This window comes from Rutilus rutilus, assembly GCF_951802725.1.
Source record: "Rutilus rutilus genome assembly, chromosome: 6".
In the NCBI taxonomy this organism is placed as follows: domain Eukaryota; kingdom Metazoa; phylum Chordata; class Actinopteri; order Cypriniformes; family Leuciscidae; genus Rutilus; species Rutilus rutilus.
This window is the reverse complement of record NC_140214.1, coordinates 43707703-43728906: the sequence shown is the minus strand read 5'-3', so window position 1 is coordinate 43728906 and position 21204 is coordinate 43707703. Positions and strand designations below refer to the sequence as shown.

General features: G+C 38.7%; 1 protein-coding gene across 1 annotated transcript in view; it reads right to left on the bottom strand.

Annotated features, from left to right (window-relative positions):
• LOC311292545 (uncharacterized protein) overlaps positions 1-21204 on the bottom strand; it is a 67814-nt gene that overhangs the window by 5439 nt on the left and 41171 nt on the right. The window contains exons 5-7 of the mRNA XM_084412269.1: positions 9742-9915; positions 9340-9513; positions 8771-8944 (exon numbers count right to left, since the gene is read on the bottom strand). Of these exons, the coding sequence (XP_084268395.1) occupies positions 8771-8944; positions 9340-9513; positions 9742-9915 (522 nt within the window). The remainder of the gene's footprint in view (positions 1-8770; positions 8945-9339; positions 9514-9741; positions 9916-21204) is intronic.

Sequence of the window (21204 nt, the reverse complement as noted above, 5' to 3'; positions counted from 1 at the left end):
CAAGTTTTCTCAGCCTGTGTAAGTACACGAGCTATGAGTAAAGCTGAGTCTGAGAGGGAATCTGATGAGAGTGAAGTAGAGTTTGAGACTCCATCGATGTCGGACTTTCCACTATCTGTGTCAAAAATTGAGTTGTTACAGGAACAGCAAAGTGACTCTTCCCTTAAAGAAATGTTTAATTGTGTTGTATCTGCTAAGGAGATTAACAGTGTAGCAAGTGGGTATTTTGTACAAAAAGGCTTGTTGCTTAGGAAATGGTTGATTCTGGGTACTGACTTTGTTGGGGATGCTGTCGTTCAGTTGGTGGTACCGACTAAATTTCGTCCCCTTGTCTTAAAAGTCGCTCATGATGAGAGTGGGCACTTTGGTGTGAAAAAGACTTATCTTAATGTCTTGAAACATTTCTTTTGGCCACGGTTGAAAAAAGATGTTGCAGCATACATTAAGACATGTCACGTGTGTCAGTTAACGGGAAAGCCCAATCAGTCTGTTAAACCTGCTCTATTACAACCCATTTTGGTTAGGAATGAACCATTTGAGCACCTGATTGTGGACTGTGTGGGTCCGTTACCATGCTCTAAGTCTGGCTGTAAATACCTGCTGTCTGTAATGTGTCAGAATACTCGGTATCCTGCTGCGTATCCATTGAGGGCAATTACCACTAAGGCGGTAGTGAAAGCTCTAAGTCAGTTCATTTCGGTCTTTGGCATTCCGAAGGTTATCCAGAGCGATCAGGGGTCCAATTTCTCTTCGCACATGTTTGGTCAAATTTTGAAGTTGTTGCATGTCCGTCATAACCAGTCATCAGCCTATCATGCACAGAGTCAGGGAGCCTTGGAAAGATTCCATCAGACTTTGAAGTCTCTCCTGCGTGCATATTGCACAGAGTTGGATAGAGATTGGGAGGAGGGTCTTCCCTGGCTTATGTTGGCTGCAAGAGAAGCTGTGCAGGAAAGTATAGGTTTTAGTCCTAATGACTTGGTTTTTGGACACAAAGTGCGTGGACCTTTGGCTGTTTTAAAGGATGGCTTGGTGGAGACAGAACCGCCCAGAAATTTGGTGGATTTTGTCAATGGCTTTAAACATCGTTTGTTTGTAGCAGGTGAAATGGCGAGGGAGAGGAAGTGTCACAGAGTAAGATGAAAAATATCTATGATCGCCGTGCGGAGCATCAAGAGTTTAGTCCGGGAGACCAAGTGCTTGCACTGATGCCTGTTGTGAGCTCGCCATTTCAGGCTAAATATGCTGGTCCTTATACAGTTGTTGAGAGAAGGTCTGACCTGAATTACATAATTGCAACACCAGGACGGAAAAAGTCAACACAGTTATGTCATGTCAACCTTCTCAAACCATATTATAAACGTGAGGCTGAGGTAAGCCAGACAGTAAGAGACGAGGTGCATCCGGTTCTGCTTGTGAGTTCTGTGTCAGAATCACAGGAGGCGGATGGAGTGCCAGAACCGGATGACAGTTTGTTATATGGTCGTCTAAAAAATTCTGAGACACTTTGTAACCTTGGTAGTCTGTTGTTGCATCTGACTGAATCTAAGCGTGATGAGTTGTCTGATCTGATACAGAAATATTCATGTTTGTTTGACGATGTTCCTACATGTACAAATTGGATCGAACATGATGTTGATGTTGGAGAAGCACAACCAATTAAACAGCGTTTTTACCGCGTGTCTCCAGAGAAACTTAAACATCTAGACTCTGAAGTTGCTTACATGCTGGAAAATAATATTGCAGTCCCGTCACTTTCTAGTTGGTCTTTACCTTGTATTTTGGTTCCAAAGGCTGATAAATCGCCTAGATTTTGCACAGACTTCAGAAAGGTGTGAGAGACCCGGGTTCGAATCCACTGTGAGACACCAATGTGTCCCTGAGCAAGACACTTAACCCCTAGTTGCTCCAGAGGCGTGCGACCTCTGACATATATAGCAATTGTAAGTCGCTTTGGATAAAAGCGTCAGCTAAATGAATAAATGTAAATGTAAATGTAAGGTAAACTCAGTCACTAAACCAGATTCCTTTCCGTTGCCACGTATGGACGACTGTATAGATCAGGTTGGTTCTGCCAAATTTGTTAGCAAGTTTGACTTGCTTAAAGGATATTGGCAGGTTCCACTGTCTGCGCGTGCTCGGGAGGTGTCGGCATTTGTTACACCATCTGGACTCTATTCTTATAGAGTCATGCCGTTTGGTTTGAGGAATGCTCCAGCGACATTCCAACGATTGATGAATCGCGTTGTGTCAGGTCTGGAAGGTTGTTCCGTTTACCTAGATGATCTGGTTATTTATTCATACACATGGCATGCTCATCTTAAACACATTCGAGCTTTGTTTGACAGGTTGTCTGAGGCACGATTGACTGTAAATTTGGCCAAGTGTGAGTTTGCAAGGGCAACGGTGACATATTTGGGACGTGTAGTGGGGCAGGGCCATGTAGCTCTGGTCCAGGCCAAAGTCAGGGCAGTTGAACATTTTCCTAGGCCTACAACTAAAAAAGAGTTACAACGATTTTTGGGTCTCGTTGGATACTACAGGAGTTTCTGTAAAAACTTCTCTACAGTTGTTTTTCATCTGACTGAGTTGTTAAAAGCTAAGGTAAAGTTTGTGTGGTCTAATGAGTGTCAGCAAGCCTTTGAGAACATTAAGTCCCTGTTGTGTTCGTCTCCTGTGTTGATAGCGCCACAGTTTGATAAAACATTCATGCTCCATGTAGATGCAAGTCAGGTTGGTGCAGGTGCTGTTTTGTTACAGGAGGATGGTCAGGGAATGGCGAGACCAGTTAGCTTCTTTTCCAAAAAATTCAATCGTTATCAGCTGAATTATTCAGTGATAGAGAAAGAAGCGCTGGCACTTGTTTGGGCTTTGCAGCACTTTGAGGTGTACATTGGAGGAGGGCGGCCACTTGTTGTGTACACAGATCACAACCCGCTGACATTTTTACAGTCACTGAAGTGTCCCAATCAGAGACTCATGAGGTGGTCGTTGTTTTTGCAAGCCTATGCGCTGGAGATTAGACATATTAAAGGTGTAGACAACGTAATAGCAGACACGTTGTCACGTGCCCCTATGCTTTAACTTGTTGATGCCGCTTCTTGTTGTCTTAAGACCTGTTTTTTTTTTTCTATGCCTGTTTTCTTAATTTGATTCCCAGGTATCGGGGTTGCTGAAGATGGAATGGAGGGAAGCAGTAGTCTAAACGCAAGTTGAAGTTTAATGCATATTTCTGCTGTGTATATATTCTGCCATTTATTGTATTGTGGTAATTTTGTAATATTTAATGATTTTGATTATATTGGGTTATGTTACTTGTGGTTTGTTTTGCCGGCGGCTCCTCTGGGCCACCGACTTTATGGGGGGGGGTGTGACGGCCCCTGTGTGGTTGTTAATCATCTTTGTTCTGTTGAGGTGATTGCTGATTGGGTGCACCTGGAGCCTGTGAGTGGTGCACCTGGAACCTGTGAGCCAGTGGAGATAAAGTTCCACTTGGTCTAACTACTCGAGAGCTCTCTTCTCTGCAATCCAGACGCTATCCATGGCCTGATCACTCCGACTTGTTATATCTTGTTTTGGGTTTATTTATGTTATAGAGACTTACCATCTGCATTTAAATAGTTATGTTTGGTGACTCTTTTGTTAAATAAATCACTTTTGATTATTTATGCTGCCTCGTTCCTCTTTTGTCATGACCTTTGAGCCAGGTTGTGACAAATTGTAGATATCTATTATCAAGTTATAGATATCTTGAAATGAATTTTGATTAGAGATATCTGAAATTTGAGATATCTGTAACTTTTATTCTGCCTAGTCAAAATGTAATTACAGATATCTTGAATTAGAGTTTTGACTAGGCCAAATGACGTTGCAGATATCTGTATGCATGCATCACACTTTAGGCGGGAGCAGAGCGTGTTGTTCAAATCATCAAATCACATAGCACCTGTTAACTGTTAACTTTAATTAGCACTGATTAGCACCATGTCGGAGCAACCAGAGTTTTTAATCGTCTTTTTTCATGCTGTTAGATACTGTTTCAAACTGGAAAAAATAAATAAAAAATAAGAACTAATCTGAACTAAGAACTTTGTTTCTCATGTAAGGAAGTTAATGTTATTGTACTTTCATGAATAGCATGCATGTAAGCATCTTTATTAAAGTGAATTAGTGTGAATCTTTTTCACGCATAAATCTTACGGCAACAACAACCTTTTAAGCATGAACATAAACATAGCATTGTAAAAATTATTTGATTTTTTTTGTATATAAAAAACATTTTCTGGTGTTTTTTTTTCGATTACAGCCAACGCCATGACTGCTTCTTTCTTCTTCCATTCATAGAAATAAGGAAATTAACCCACTTTTTCTTTGATTATGGCGGGGAGGGGAAATGGATATGTAAAATAGAGCAACGTCATGCACAATAATTTGCACTAGTCATAATGACGTTTGAGATATCTTTAACTTCCATTCTGCCTAGTCAAAACTGAATTACAGATATCTGCAATTGTCATTTAAGATGTGTGATGAGTTGAATGTCATTTTCAATGACGTCATTGCAGATATCTGTAATTCAGTTTTGCCTAGTCAAAACTGAATTACAGATATCTCTATCTGTCGTTTCGACTAGTCACAATTACGTTACAGATATCTTGAATGACAATTCCAACTATCCAAAATGTAATTACGACTAGCCAGAAAGACATTGTTGATATCTACAATGTTAATTTTGGATAGTCAAAATTTGCTTTTAAATGTTAAAATGGCTTGCCATACCGAAACACATTTTTTGATGATGTGACGCGTGACCTTTCCAACGTGATGATGTAATACGTGGCACATCTCAGAGATGGTACAAGACGGGCATTTGTGGTTAAAAACTATATATATATATATATATATATATATATATTAAGGGTGTGACGAGATTAAAACGCGACGAGATTTCTCGTTGAGGTGAAAAGTTGTCTCGTGCGTGTCGTTGTGATGTCAGCGTGATGGAGCATGAAATTTGTATTGAAGATGCCCCTGCCACTTTTAAATCGTTTGTGTGGCAACATTTTGGTTTTCCTGTGGAAATTATAAATGGCGAAAGAGTGACAGACAAGACGAACACAATATGTAAACATTGTAAGAAAACAATGCCGTACACCGCGGCTAACACGAGCACTATGCAAAAACACATTCAGAACCACCACAGCTCTCTACTAAAGCTAGCTGCACCTGTGACGAAAACATTAAAAGGGCAAACAACTCTAAATGCCTTTGCATCTCTTCCACCGTCAAGTGCAAGAGCCACAGCAATAACGAGAGACATCGGCGTTTTCATTGCAGCTGATATGAGGCCATTTTCTGTGGTGGAAAATCTGGGATTTCGGCGACTCCTCCGCACACTAGAACCGAGGTACACCATCCCATCACGCGCGCATTTTACTCGCAATGTGGTCCCAACCCTCTACAACGAAACCAAGGTCAAGGTTGTACAGACTCTGAAAGAGGCAGAAAGCATCGCCATTACTACAGATGGTTGGACTTCTAGGTGTACGCAGGGCTATATCACAATTACAGCCCACATAATCAACAGTGACTGGGAAATGGTGAATTTTGTACTGCAGACTCGCCCACTTTTTGAGTCCCATACAGGGACAAACATAGCTGAAGTTTTACAAGCAGCTGTCACTGACTGGGAGATTAAAAAACCAAACCATGGCATCGCAATTGTGACTGACAATGCGCGTAATATGGACGTGGCTGTGCGTGAGGCAGGATTAGAGCCGCACATCAAGTGCTTTGCGCACACGATAAACCTCGCTACCCAGGCTGGCCTCGGTGTTGCGCGCGTCACTCGGTTGCTTGGGCGGGTGAGACGAGTAACAGCTTTTTTTCACCGGAGTTCAACGGCCGCCGCGTTATTCACGTCCAAGCAGAAGCTGCTACAACTGCCACCACACAAATTAATTATGGACGTTACCACGAGATGGAATAGCACTTTAGATATGCTGGTTCGTTACCTGGAGCAGCAAGCTGCCATATCAGCAGCTCTCACCAGCCCTGAGATGAGACAAAATGCCCGTAACATTGATACACTGGACAGCAGCGATATCTTGAATGCCGAAGACCTTGTGAAGCTGCTGAATCCTCTGAAAACAGCCACCACAGTCTTATGTGAGGAGAAGAGCCCCACAGTGTCTCTCATTGTGCCACTGAAGAGCATGATTGAACAGAACATGGCGCCAAATGACGGCGATTCCCCCACCGTGGCAGACACAAAGAGAGCAATCCTCAGTAATATTTCAGGGAGATACAGCGGAGATGCATACAATGTTCTGTTAGAGAGCACTGTGCTGGACCCAAGATTCCTGACTCTACCGCAGCTAGACCATAACCAACGCGAGTCTGTCTTCCTGAGGGTGCAGGAAAAGGCAGAACAATTGCAGCAAAATCAGGTATACATCAGTTTGAATTACTTTACTCCTTTTGTAAGTGTGAAAGTGTGTGTGCATTTTTTCCTTCTAGATTTATGTTCCCAGTACCAACTGAAAATGTTTAATGGATTAATGCAAAGTGTGTGTGTGTGTGTGTGTGTTAGAAATTAGAAACATGTATTAGAAACATGACAGCATCAGAGTGGGTGTGTTTGTGTTTAGAGGGAGAGGGGGGACTGCTTTGCTGCTTAAGTTTAAAGCCAGTGTTTCTGCTGTTTAAAGACCACAGGGGAGGAGAGTACAGAGAGGAGAGAAGAGGCAGCAGCTCACTGTTCCACACATGGAGGAGAGGGGGCTCTGGGAGTCGAGTCAGAAGAGGGAGAACCTGCTTCCAAGAAGACAGCGCTTGAGGATCTACTAGGGGACTCTTTCTCTAAGACAGAAAGGTTCAGCAGAGGGACTGAGAAGGAAATTGATCTCTACAGAAGAGAGGCCTCTATCCCACTCAGTTGCTGCCCTCTGAAGTGGTGGAGAGAAAACGGGTTTAAATATCCTTTGCTGTCTCCACTTGCCAAAGCATACCTTTCCATCCCTGCTACCTCTGTTCCAAGTGAGCGTGTCTTTTCAACTGCAGGAGACATAGTTACTGCCCAAAGGTCTCAACTGCTGCCAGAAATGGTTGACATGCTTATATTCTTGAAAAAGAACATGACCATATCTTAGGCTGTTCTGTGTAGTTAATTTTATTTTTCATGTTTGAAGAAAACATTGTTTCTGTTTGCACTTGTAGTTTTGAGAGAGCAGTACTTTGATTTGAGTTGATGATACACTTACTGTTTGCATTTAAAGTGTTATTTCTGTTATTTATATATTCATTTTATTTATACTGTTTTATATTTTTTTTATGTCCTTTACTGCATAGAATTCATTAAAATAGAAGTAAAATAACATTCATTATTACAATTTTGTGATTTTCAGTTGAATAAAAGACTATTTTCCATTCATATTTCATCATTGAGGATTTCTTAAAAATTGTGTAAAAATCTCGTCTTGTCTCGTTCTCGTGAACCCAATCTCGTGTCTCGTCTCGTCTCGTGGAATAAGCGTCTCGTCACACCCCTAATATATATATATATATATATATATATAAACCAAAATACAGCGAATAGCCTTCTTGGCGTGCCAAGATATCAATATTAAATAAAAAAACGAATGAACATTTCCTTTCATTTCATTTCCTATTTGGACTGGAATAACGAGAAATGAAAAAAGACGGATCGTTTATACGTTTTTTCGTTTAGTTTAATAAACAGAAAATGAGATTCCGGCCTGATTTCTAATTTTTCGTTTGTGGTTTACAAATCGGTTTATGGCTTTGATATTTCGTTCGCACATGTGAGAGATCGCAAGCCATAGGCTACAATATGCTGACATGGAGTTTGGTGTTTTATATATGTATAGCCTATTTAAGAGCACTGATTTTGGAAGTAGGTCCTTCCTGTGTGTCATTGTCCCATTGAAAAATGCAATGAAAATATTTTATATGATATGGATAAAGTAAAATGTTTTACTGTAGCCTATTATTGTATGGGCAACAAGGATTGGACTTAAAAACAATGATAAACATGACCATGATAACATGTACATAACATTTCCCACTCGCCTTTTAATGAGCTGTGTGTGTGTGTGTGTGTGTGTGTGTGTGTGTGACAACAGAAGCTGCTGTGTGCTCTTCCTAATTGAATGCAAGTATTATTTCTACAAACTGAGCTTATAACTCATAGGACTGATTAATTTTTTTAAACATACGTAATGTAATTCTTGTATGCAAAATGTATTTACATTTGTTATAATTTATATCTGATTTAATTTCTTAATTTCGCTTATGGAGATAGCACGGACAATGTGCCGTGTTTTAGTGGAAGATTGCTGCCATCTACTGGAGAGCAAACACATTTAAGATTAAAACACCATCTATGATGATCATCTTATTGAAGAGCTACAGCAGCATTTAGTTTCCAATAGTCTGTTCTGAAACCCAGTCACACTAGTTCTGTGTGCTGGAAGACACTGTTTCTTCTCTTTCATTATTAACTATTTATTTGACGTCTCTCTTCTTTATTCTCTGTTGAAAAGGCAGATTTCTGCATGAACACAATCAGTACATTGTATCAAATGCTGGAAATTAAACAATTACTAACTAGATAAAAACACATAAAAATGTGAGGAATAGAGAAACCCAGAAAGTGCACTGCTATAAACACTGAAACATAAGCCCTGCTGTCTTCAAATAAATAAACTTCAGTCACACTGTAATTGCTGTACAGTATAATGATACTAACTGTAGTTTCTCCAGCTTGAATTGTGGGTTCATCAGTAGATCACTGAGGTTTTTCACTCCTGAGTCTCCTAGTGTATTACAGTTCAGGTTCAGCTCTCTCAGGTGTGACGGGTTTGATCTCAGAGCTGAAGTCAGGATGAGACTCTGTTTCTCTGTAATACTGCATACATTCAGACTGAAGACAGAGAAATAACAATAGTTCACATCTTTGATGATCATCTTATTGAAGAGCTACAGCAGCATTTAGTTTCCAATAGTCTGTTCTGAAACCCAGTCACACTAGTTCTGTATGCTGGAAGACACTGTTTCTTCTCTTTCATTTTAACTATTTATTTGACATCTCTTCTTTATTCTCTGTTGAAGAGGCAGATTACTGCATGAACACAATCAGTACATTGTATCAAATGCTGGAAATTAAACAATTACTAACTAGATAAAAACACATAAAATGTGAGCAATAGGGAAACCCAGAAAGTGCACTGCTATAAACACTGAAACATAAGCCCTGCTGTCTTCAAATAAATAAACTTCAGTCACACTGTAATTGCTGTACAGTATAATGATACTAACTGTAGTTTCTCCAGCTTGAATTGTGGGTTCATCAGTAGATCACTGAGGCTTTTCACTCCAGAGTCTCCTAGTTTATTCACGCTCAGGTTCAGCTCTCTCAGGTGTGACGGGTTTGATCTCAGAGCTGAAGTCACATCAGAACAACCTTCATCTGTCATATCACAGGAGCTTAAACTACATTAGCAGAGAGAGAAGAAAATAAGACAGAAGAAAAGAAAACTCGTTATTCTGTAAAGTCACATCTTCTTCATAAGCAAATAAAACAGAGGAAGAGAGATCTTCATCTTTATTTCACCAGATCACAAAATACTAAGTTTGCACAAATACAATGTTAAAGTGTTTTAGTTTAAACTGTTGAAGTGATTTCAAGCATTTTGATTCTTGTATGTGAATGTGACTGACCTCAATCTCTCCAGTTTACAGTGTGAATCCTTCAGTACGGCACATAAGTGCTTCACTCCTGTGTTTCCTAGTTTATTCCCGCTCAGGTCCAGCTCTCTCAGGTGTGATGGGTTTGATCTCAGAGCTGAAGTCAGGATGAGACTCTGTTTCTCTGTAATACTGCATCCACTCAGACTGAAGACAGAAAGAGAAAATGACTCTATGATGATCAACTAACGTGTTCATCTTCATCCAGCAGACTTTTGCTGACAAATAAACAGGGATATCAAGGTAAAGGTCACATGGAGAAAGACTACACATTGTTCATTTAAATATACTACCAACATTGTAACAATAGAAAGGTTGAAAGCGTTGATGTATTTATGTTTACACATTCATGTCATATAATTTTTAAAGGGTTATGAAACCCCGAAACACATTTTTTGATGACGTGACGCGTGACCTTTCCAACGTGATGATGTAATACGTGGCACATCTCAGAGATGGTACAAGACAAGCATTTGTGGTTAAAAACTATATATATATATATATATATATATATATATATATATATATATATATATATAAACCTAAATACAGCGAATAGCCTTCTTGGCGCGCCTACTTTTGAAAGTCAACATTTAGATTATGTGAACAAAGTTAAATGCATTATAAAGGCCTGGGTCACTTTGGAATAAATCACAACGTGTTTCATGATAAAACCGTGACTTTAGTTTACAGTCCGGTAAATACAGCAGGTTATAGTAAATTATTTCACAGACCCCCTGGCACTCGAGGACTGAAAGCCTCAGAAGAAAGCCCTGTCGAGGCTCTTCCCCGGTACGGGTCGTGTCGAGCCATTAGTCTGGGTGTTTGATGAGGAAAAGATGAAATGTAGAAGTTGCAATAAACGCGTTATGAATCTGCACAACTGCAGCAGCGGAGGACTTTTATTCTGCTGAGCGGATCTGAGGAAGAACTGATGACGGGACAGTTTGATCTTCGGCTGACAAATCAGAGGAAAGGAGCGTTTCATTCCCGCCCACGTGTAGATATTGAATATTCAAGCTGTTCATAAATGTTTCTACCGGAGAACGAAAAGCGAAAAAAAATCAAGCTGAATACTTTTGAAAAAATTAAAACAAAAAAGGAACCGTTTTCTCGTTTTTCTACTTTCAATATTAAATAAAAAACCGAATGAACATTTCCTTTCATTTCATTTCCTATTTCCTAAGACGGATCTTTTATACGTTTTTTCGTTTAGTTTAATAAACAGAAAATGAGATTCCGGCCTGATTTCTCATTTTTCGTGTGTGGTTTACAAATCGGTTTATGGCTTTGATATTTCGTTCGCACATGTGAGAGATCGCAAGCCATAGGCTACAATATGCTGACATGGAGTTTGGTGTTTTATATATGTATAGCCTATTTAAGAGCACTGATTTTGGAAGTAGGTCCTTCCTGTGTGTCATTGTCCCAATGAAAAATGCAATGAAAATATTTTATATGATATGGACAAAGTAAAATGTTTTACTGTAGCCTATTATTGTATGGGCAACAAGGATTGGACTTAAGAACAATGATAAACATGACCATTATCACATGTACATAACATTTCCCACTCGCCTTTTAATGAGGTGTGTGTGTGTGTGTGTGTGTGTGTGTGTGTGTGTGTGTGTGTGTGTGTGTGTGTGTGTGTGTGTGTGTGTGACAACAGAAGCTGCTGTGTGCTCTTCCTAATTGAATGCAAGTATTATTTCTACAAACTGAGCTCATAACTCATAGGACTGATTAATAACTAGTGTAATTTTTTTAAACATACGTAATGTAATTCTTGTATGCAAAATGTATTTACATTTGTTATAATTTATATCTGATTTAATTTCTTAATTTCGCTCATGGAGATAGCGCGGACAATGTGCCGTGTTTAAGTGGAAGATTGCTGCCATCTACTGGAGAGCAAACACATTTAAGATTAAAACACCATATATGATGATCATCTTATTGAAGTGATAACGTGTTGTCGCTCTCAAATCATGTTCAGGTTTGGTTGCATGCATTGTTGTGAAGATAAATCACATTTTGCACATTACATTTTCCATTGTATTGACTGACTCACACATCTGCCTGCAGACACCCAGCTGTGCAGATTCATTTATAGATTTAACAACATTTAACCCAAGCCAGTGGAGACCAATCCAGCTTCTGGAGGACCAGTGTCCTGCAGTTTAGCTCCAGCCTATCCCAACACAGTTCATCAGGTACAAAAGCTGTAACTGGGGTGGTAGCCTTATATATATGTATATAAACTAATAATAAAAAGGTACTTTTAAAAGGGTAACATCCCAGTGACGTTTTTGTACCATTTTCTTCTGAGAGTGTAGCCTGGATATTTCTAGTAACCCTGAAGACTTGCTCAGCTGGTTCAGGAGTGTTTATTGGGTTGAAGCTGAACTTTGCAGGACATTGACCCTCCAGGATCAGGACACCCCTGACATAGGCCCTTCACATTAACTGAATGTGATTTATCAACACCTAGTACATCTTAAAATATAGAGCTCATGACAAATGAAAACAACATAAAGAAAGTATTTTAGTTGTTAGAAAATACTACCAGAGCTTTGATGGACAAACATTATATGCATAAAGCAGTGGGAATAAATAATACCTTGAAAGAAATTAGCAAATCTCAGAGAAACATCAACCAATTAAGCATGTAACAATAATAACTTAAAAAGTGCTGTCTTATAATTTACAGTATTTAGAGGCTTGGTTTTAAATTGTATCACACATATGATAAACTCTGTTAAATGTAATTTGTAGATTCATGTATTCGGTTAATTACTTAAAGCATCATGATCCAGTGAATTTTGTATTATAGGCCTTAAATTGAAATATGAATAGGAACTGTACTGTTAACGTTAAAGGCTAGAATACACTTTAAATTACTGGTTATAAAAAGAAAAATTGTTAATAGTTTACTTTAGATTAGAAATGCAATCCAACTGTTACTCTCCAACCCTGATAATTGTGTCAGGTATTCAGTATCCTACAAGTTCAGCTGATTCAATTATCTTTTTTATCTCATTCTATTTGTGTGAACTGAGTCCTCGACACTTACAGTCATGCTGTTACATTTCTATCTATTTTCACAATTATTTATTCAGGTGTCTCACACACACACACACACACTCACACACACACACACACACACACACACACACACACACACACACACACACACACACACACACACACACACACACACACACACACACACACACACACACACAAAGGTTAGACATGTTATCATGGTCATGTATATTATGTTATTTTTGATGCTCATTCATACAGTAATTATAGCCTAGTGTAAAAAAAATAAAAAATAGCCTACATTTTAAGTTTAGAGATACTGAACTATTTTCATTTATTGAAGGGACACACAGGACCTACAGTGCAAAAAAAAAAAATCATAGGCTGCTCTTGAGTCTATAGAAATAATATATAAAACAGCAAACTCCATGTCAGCATATAGTAGCCTATGGCTTGCGATCTCTCAAGTGTCGTACATTAGAAGTGAAGCATCGCAGCAGCACTAATTGTGTTCCAGCAACATATTTCTGCATCAAATGTCAGCGAGTGGTGCAAAAGCTTATTAAAGTGGGATGTGAGTGTGCCGTACGGACTCTTATTCTGGCTGTCCTGAAGACGAAGCGGTTTGACCAATCAGATGAAAGGGCCGTTTCAGCGCCGCTCACATGTGCGAACGAAATATCAAAGCCATAAACCGATTTGTAAACCACAAACGAAAAATTAGAAATCAAGCTGGAATCTCATTTTCCATTTATTAAAGGTCCCATGACATGAAATTTTCACTTTCTGAGGTTTTTTAACATTAATATGAGTTCCCCTAGCCTGTATATGGTCCCCAAGTGTCTAGCAATTTTAATCGGTGTAAATCGAGCTTTTGCTATCTGTCTCTGCCTTTGAGAAAATGGAAGCTCAATCGGGCTGATCTTGAATCTCCTCCTTATGACGTTATAAGGAGAAATGTTACCTCCCCTTTCTCTGCTTTGCCCGCCCAGAGAATATTTCCCGCCCATGAGAAAAAGAGCTAGGAAGTAGGAAGATTTTAGTTTGTCCACGAGAGATATGGCGTCTGAGCGAGCGAAGCATAATAATTGCTCAATAATTGGATGTACAAATGAACACCGAAGCCTTTTTTAGTTCCTTCATCCAAGCCCCAGAAGAACCAGTGGATTCATTTCATTTTCTCTGGAAATGCGCCGACTCAACTTCCCAAAGTTTTGCATGTCTGCGGCAAACATTTCACCGAGGACTGTTTCGTCAACTTGGGTTAGTACAGAGCTGGGCTTTCTGAACGTCTGAAACTAAAGTCAGAGCTGCCAACTCTCACGCATTCACCGTGAGACACACGCGATTGACACTTTTCACACCACACAAACATTTGCTCACGCACAGAAGAATCGCGAAGCAAAGAGGACACGGAGACCGACAGACTAGACAGAGCAGGTTACTTTATGATATAAAGTTCTGTCAATTTTATTACGAAATTTAAACAATAAATACAGTTTTGGCGCATGTAAATGTGACGTGACAGACTCCTAGCGCACATGAATCGATCATCTCTACTAGCTAATAGTAAAACATCACGAACACTGTTGAAAGATACAGTAGGCTACAACTTACAGAAATGTATAGTCAATATTAAATTAAATTACAATAATTGAATTGAAATAATAAAAAAGTGTAGCGTACCAGAAATTGTACCATGTAAACATTGTAACATGTTGTCACTAAACCAGGGCCGGCGCTAGCTATAGGCAGAGCAGGAGATTGCCTAGGGCCTAGGGCTATGAGGAGGGGCCTCCATAACCGTAACATCCCCTATATATATATAGTCCACCAGTCAAGACGGGCAGAAATACTAGCCTCATTGTTCATTGGATATTGTTGAATTGTCACTCATCTGCAGTTAAACCAATTAATGTTTCCGTTTCAAAGCGGGTGCCGGCTTCTGAAAGTTTGTGTAACGAATGTATCCATCAGGTGCTGCGAAGCAAAAGCCTAAAAAGGCACGCAAATAAAGGATCTCATATCTATGGGTCTATCTTCTAAATTCTGCTGATGATTAGATTATACCCTGACATCATAGCCTACTTACGCCAATAATATCAGTTTAGAATGTTTTTTTCTTTTTTTTTCTGCTCAGTAGCGATCGTGTCTTTCTCTTCCACTTGATTTGTGTATGGCATATTTAAGGTAACAATGCAATGCATAATATCATATTACTGATATTAATAATTTGACAATATCTGCAGTCAATATTGATTAAATGGGAGGGAGAAATCCTGCCCATACCGCAGCTATGAAAAAAATGATAAAAGCACTTATGTTCATCTACTGAAGTGGTATTCTGGAACTGTGAATAAATTGAATAAAACAGCAAAATAACAACAACAATAACATCTTCATTAAACAAAAAAGAGATTACCTTAGATAAAGTTTGATTAATATACAGTATCGGTAAAAAGTCTGGACCCATTACTATTTTTAATGTTTTTGAAAGAAGTTTCTTATTATGCTCTACAAGCCTGCATTTATTTTGATCAAAAAAAATAACAGGAATATTCAGCGAGGATGTGTTAAATATATAAAAAGTCATAGTGAAGACTTTTTAAAAACAACTTTTTTTAATAATCAAAAAAATCCAGAAAAAAAAAAGTATCACAGGTTATAAAATATTAAGCACCATTTCTAACATTTGATAATAAATCAGAATATTATAAAGTTTTCTGAAGGATCACGTGACACTAAATTCAGCTTTGCATCACAGAAATATATTTTAAAGTAAAGTAAAATAGAAAACCATTATTTTAAATTTTAATAATATTTCACTATATTATTTTTCTGTATTTTTGATCAAATAAATCCAGGCTTGATGAGCATAAGAGACTTCTTTCAAAAACATTAAAAATAGTAATGTGTCCAAACTTATGTACTGTGAAAGTAAAAATATACTAAATGTAAAATTAAATGTTGTATAAATAAAAAGGTTACAAATCATATTTGTTTCAAGTGTTGTTTATTGGGGGTGGGGGGGGGCTCCAACATGAATTTTGCCTAGGGCCTCCTAATGTCTAGAACCGGCTCTGCACTAAACCTAATAAAATTCAGTTTAGTTACTAAAATGTTAGTAACAATTACAATACACTTATTGTGATGCAATTTAAAAAAATATATATATATTACTTTTAAGATATATGAAATATAAATTATTTAAACAAATAAATATATGTAATATCATTTTGTCGTTTCATAGATCTACTTTTAAGTATTAATGTTATTCACTAAACATGCTTATCTTCTATCTTCTTACAAGTTGCTCATGTAATATATACAAAGTAATAAATTGAGTACTAATTTGACCTTGTTGTCTCTATACTTTAAACATAGCAAGTCAGTGCAACAAAGGCAACAGTAGGTTAGCGTTAGCTACGTGATGATAACTGTAAACCATCCGAATAAAGTACCGTATCCAGACATAATATTTTAAACTAACCATTCGGAGACGTCCTGCTGGAGCAACTTCTTCATCTGTTGCTTCTCCATCTGGATCAGATTCGGGATCAAACTGAAACGCTTGAACGACTGCGTGTCTTCGTGCCATTGCAATATATCCAACGTAGACATGCATGGTACCGCAAGATGGTCAAGGCCACACCCACCCTCCACCTTGCCCCGCCTTTCTCCTCCTCATTAGCATTTAAAGCTACAGACACCGAAACGGCCCGTCTGAAGGAAGCTCATTCTGGGACTGGCTTGTAGTGGCTATAATTCTGCACCGAGGCTTAATTTTTGGAAAGAGATTTCAGATACAGTACTAGGGACCACTAAGGCCTATATTAAAGCCTACAAAAAGTAGCATGTCATGGGACCTTTAAACTAAACGAAAAAACATATAAACGATCCGTCTTTTAATTTCTCGTTATTCCAGTCCAAATAGGAAATGAAATGATCAGATGATACGCGGACCGTACGGTCCTACAACCGGCTTTCTGGTGCATTACCATCAGCTTCTGCTCCTGACGGTGACATCACGTACCAATCTCAATCCTTGGGCTGACACTTGATGGAAAGATGCACACACTCTCGACACCTGGTTTTCTTATAGTTTTATATAGTTATATGGTTTTATATAGTCATGGTTTTGTTTTTTTTGTTGCCAAATTGGTTTGGAGCAGTTGTTGAAAAAACAAGTGAACTGACAAATTATGCCTGATATCTGTTTGACTGACAGTTTCATTGATCACTGAGATAGCACTGACTTGGAATGAAGTTGCTTCAATATAAAAATAAAAAAAATAGCTTAGATGTAGTAAACTACCTTTGCCATATTGACAAAAGTACTTATACAGCTGTGATAAAGTCACATTAGCTGCCACCGCTGGAGAAGCAGCACTCACACACACACACACACACACACACACACACCTCATTCATCCACGTCTCGTTCCTCCCTCTCATTGTCGCTATCATAGGAGCGCATGCACACGTGATGCTGATCGCACATGGACATTCATCCATCTCTCCACTCTCCCTTCCATATCCATTTCCCGGTCATTTCACACACTTATACTGCACTGTCTTGTCGTTTTGTCCTTGTGTTGTGTGTCTGTGAGGGCGTAGTCAGACTTCCAGTGGGAAAGACCGACCGATCGAGCGGCGGCCGCTGATGACAAGTATCTGGTCACTTTATAGTGATGAGTCCGGGCTGAGGACCCAATTAGTATGCCAGTAGTATGCCTGATCTAAATCTGTTCTCGCGATAACTTGTAGCTAACGTGAGCTGTTTTGGGGTTATTATGTGGTAGCTTTATGTAGAATGCTAGATCCCACTGCTATATGCAAGGTACGGTTCAATTAAATTGTATATTGTATATGTAAATTGTGTATATTCTATAGCTAATATTTAAAATCTCAAGTTGCGTCAATAGCAGAGGAGAAAGACCGCAAACCTTAAAAATACTACTGTTATTGTGTCACGAAATTTAGTTTTAAGAGTTTTTCAGTCGATAATGTAGTTGTTTGAATCTCAAATATGTTGTTTGTTTATACAGATAGCGCCTATTTAAAATTTTGATCTGACGTTTGCAGAGTTGTGAGATCCAAGGGATCACCGGGCGCTCAGCGCTCATGTATCCCGCCTGGAACAGCCTTACCTCGGCTAGTGCTGCTGACGTTTGCCGCTGGTTGATGTCTCTAGTCTAGTGGTGTGGTTAAACATGAGATATAATTAGTCTTGTGTAGGCTATGTCTAACGGACGATCTTTGATCTCATTAATCTATAATTTGCTCCCTGGCAAATCTTTTTGGCTGAGGGCAAAGTTTAGTTTTATAACTTTATATAACGTTAAATTATTTAGGCTATTTATCTTTAACGTTGTAGCCTGCTGACTTCGTTTAATTACTTTATTTCTTGACTTGTATGGCTACTTATACTTTCATAAGTGCTATTATTTATCAATAAAAATGAAATTTAACAAAAAGAGACAGGGTTGTGTCATTTTATTTTATATGTAAGAATATTTAGATATCACCAACACGGCTTTTTTTTTTTTCATGTATGGGATGGGAAGTATTTCAGAGTATATTGTCTTGAAAGAAATCAATCATCACTGACAAAGGCTCAAAAGAGACCATGACTTTCTAAAAGATCTTTTACAGATTGTTTGTGTTTTTGTTTTACTTTTAGGACTGGAGAACATCTGGCAATGAGATGTCACAACTTTTTTTCTGTTTGTTAATTGCTTAGTTAGGGTTGGGATCTCTGCAAAGGAACACAACATAGCGACACTTTATAGTTAACTTAATTAATTACTAACGTAATGATAGCAGTAGCACCAAAACGTACTTTGCAAGATTAAGCGCTGTTTTATATGGATTAACCCTTTCATGCATAGTGGTCACTACAGTGGACAGCTATAAAAAAAAATCTTAAATTTGCATGGGTTTTGATGGCATAGTTGCACATCATCAGGGACACGCTCATTGTGTCAGCCCTGTTACCAGAAAAGCATACGTTAAAAAGTTATTTGTACATATTTAAAAAGGGATCTCCATATATCAGCTCAGGAGAGGTGTAGAGAGCCAGGACTTGCACTCCTCTCTACGCCTCATCGCCCTCTATCGGAATCCAAGGTTTCAAGAAGATCCGAGAAACTTTATTTTTCGACCCAAAAAAACTATAAGGCCCTAACCTAACCCCCTGTCATTTTTTTGGGGTCGAAAAATAAAGTTTCTCTGATCTTCTTGAAACTCTGGATTCGGATAGAGGGTGCTGAGGCGCAGACAGGAGTGCAAGATTGGAGGCTCTAGAGCCTTCCAGAGCTGAGATATGGAGATCCCACGTAGCATTTGTTACACTGTGCAAAATAGTGGTTTCGCGGACAGTGGAATTTTGGGATGACAATTGGTGCTATGGACTCCATATAAAATCCATATAAAACAGCGCTGATAAACAGGTTTCATCAAAATATTTCGAAAGCTAAGCTTAGAAACCACTGTGTCCGCGAAGCCACTATTTTGCCGCCAAATACACTCATTTTTATGCAAATTAAACACTGAAATGACTTGAAAATTAGTGTGATGTGTTTAGTTGAGTGTGCTTAGTATAGTGGGGGTGGTTTAATTAACGAGAATTGATATCACACATGACGGGAGAGCAAAAACACATAAATGTCCCAGATCCAACCTATTCAGAGGATGCAAGACAAGTGTTCTCTTCTTTTAATGAATTTTCTTTGAGTTTTAACGAGCCAACCCTCCCCGAACGACCGACTGACGCGGTGTCCGCGAAACCACTATGGAAAACACATTCATTTAATGGGCGACTGGGATTTTTATAGAAAGGTCCCAGGGGCCCCGAATTCGGCACGAGCTACATCTGCTGCGTTGCACCTTTGGGCTTGCATATCAAAGCAAAAACAGTGAGTGATGTCCCATAGCACTAAAGACTGTGCAAATGTACAGTTGCACGTGTTTGTGTGTTTTTTGCAGAGTTCCCTCAAACAAGTCCACCAAGTCCAGCCTCCTCGCCTACCAGGTCACGACCCCATCATCTAAAGGGGAAATTGACTGACTGCATCATCTAGGCCTTAGGATGGTTCCACAAAGAATTGACTGCACATACAACATGAATTTACTTCAAACTAAAGATTGGACTTTTCATACAGCAAAAGACACTGCATCTATTTGTGTCTCATTAGTTCTCAAAAAACTTTAACCTTACAGTTCATTAAATATTTTAACACAGCTAACTCAACATTAATTTTTTTTAAATATTCACAATGTATAGCCAGAGGACTATCACAAAAGTATTTAGGCTTTCCAAAAGTATGTCTGTTTAAAGCTGCTTTGTACTGTTGTGTATTTTAAAAAGCTCTATAAATGTCCTAAAACGATGTGCATTTTGCTTGTAGTTTTGTGTTAATAAAAATGTAATATATTACATTGTTTCAACCAGGTCCAGTCCCCGAACTGGGTGAGGCGGGGCTTTAGTTCTTGGTTGTATTCATCTGTTACGGCATGTGTAACTGTTTTTCTGTCAACTCTGCATAATCCTTTGCAATCGATATCGCACGTTTGTCGATGGAGCGGATTCAGACCATAATAAATGTTCTGACCGCGTTTGTGCAGGACAAAGCTCTGAGGACATCAGAAGTTACAGGGACTGATGGCAGCTGTACAAAGTACACAGGCTACACCGTAATTTAAATTTTAATGGACAGTAAAACAAAGGCAGATAACCGTACAATCTGGTAGGTAGCATTATTTGATATAACACCGGCACAGTAACGTCATATTGACGCGCGGATAAACAAAGGCAGAGTACCGTAACTCAATTTGAGTGTTCCAAAACACAGCCAAAGAGCGGTAACTGGTGTTACGGTGTTCTGCCTTGGTTTCTCATGGGCTTTTGGAAGTTACTGTTAAGACAACTCATTATTTTATCGAAAAAACAACGGAATTGATTCAAGATACACATCCACATGATAAAGGAGGTCTTGAATGTGCCAAAAATATAAATAACTCTAGCGTAGACCATTTTAGACCAAAAACGAAGTTACGGTCTTTTGCCTTTGCACGGCAGAAATGTGGTTTTGTGATATTGAGAAATAAATATATTTCAAAAGTCGATCTGACGTAAATGACGTGACGTGACTATGCTAAAATTAGAATATTCAAATGAAAAAACAAACTCAGCTAACTATGGCGAGTCAGAAGAGAATATCTGATTTCTTTACAAATCCATCAGAATTTAAAAAAAGCAAATCTAAAAATGAATCGGACTATGATATGATATAGGCCTTATTCGCAAACACCGGAAGTAGCTAACTGCGGCCATATTGTTGACATGACATCTGTCCTGCCCCTAGCCGCACGCAGATTTGAGTTGAGGGG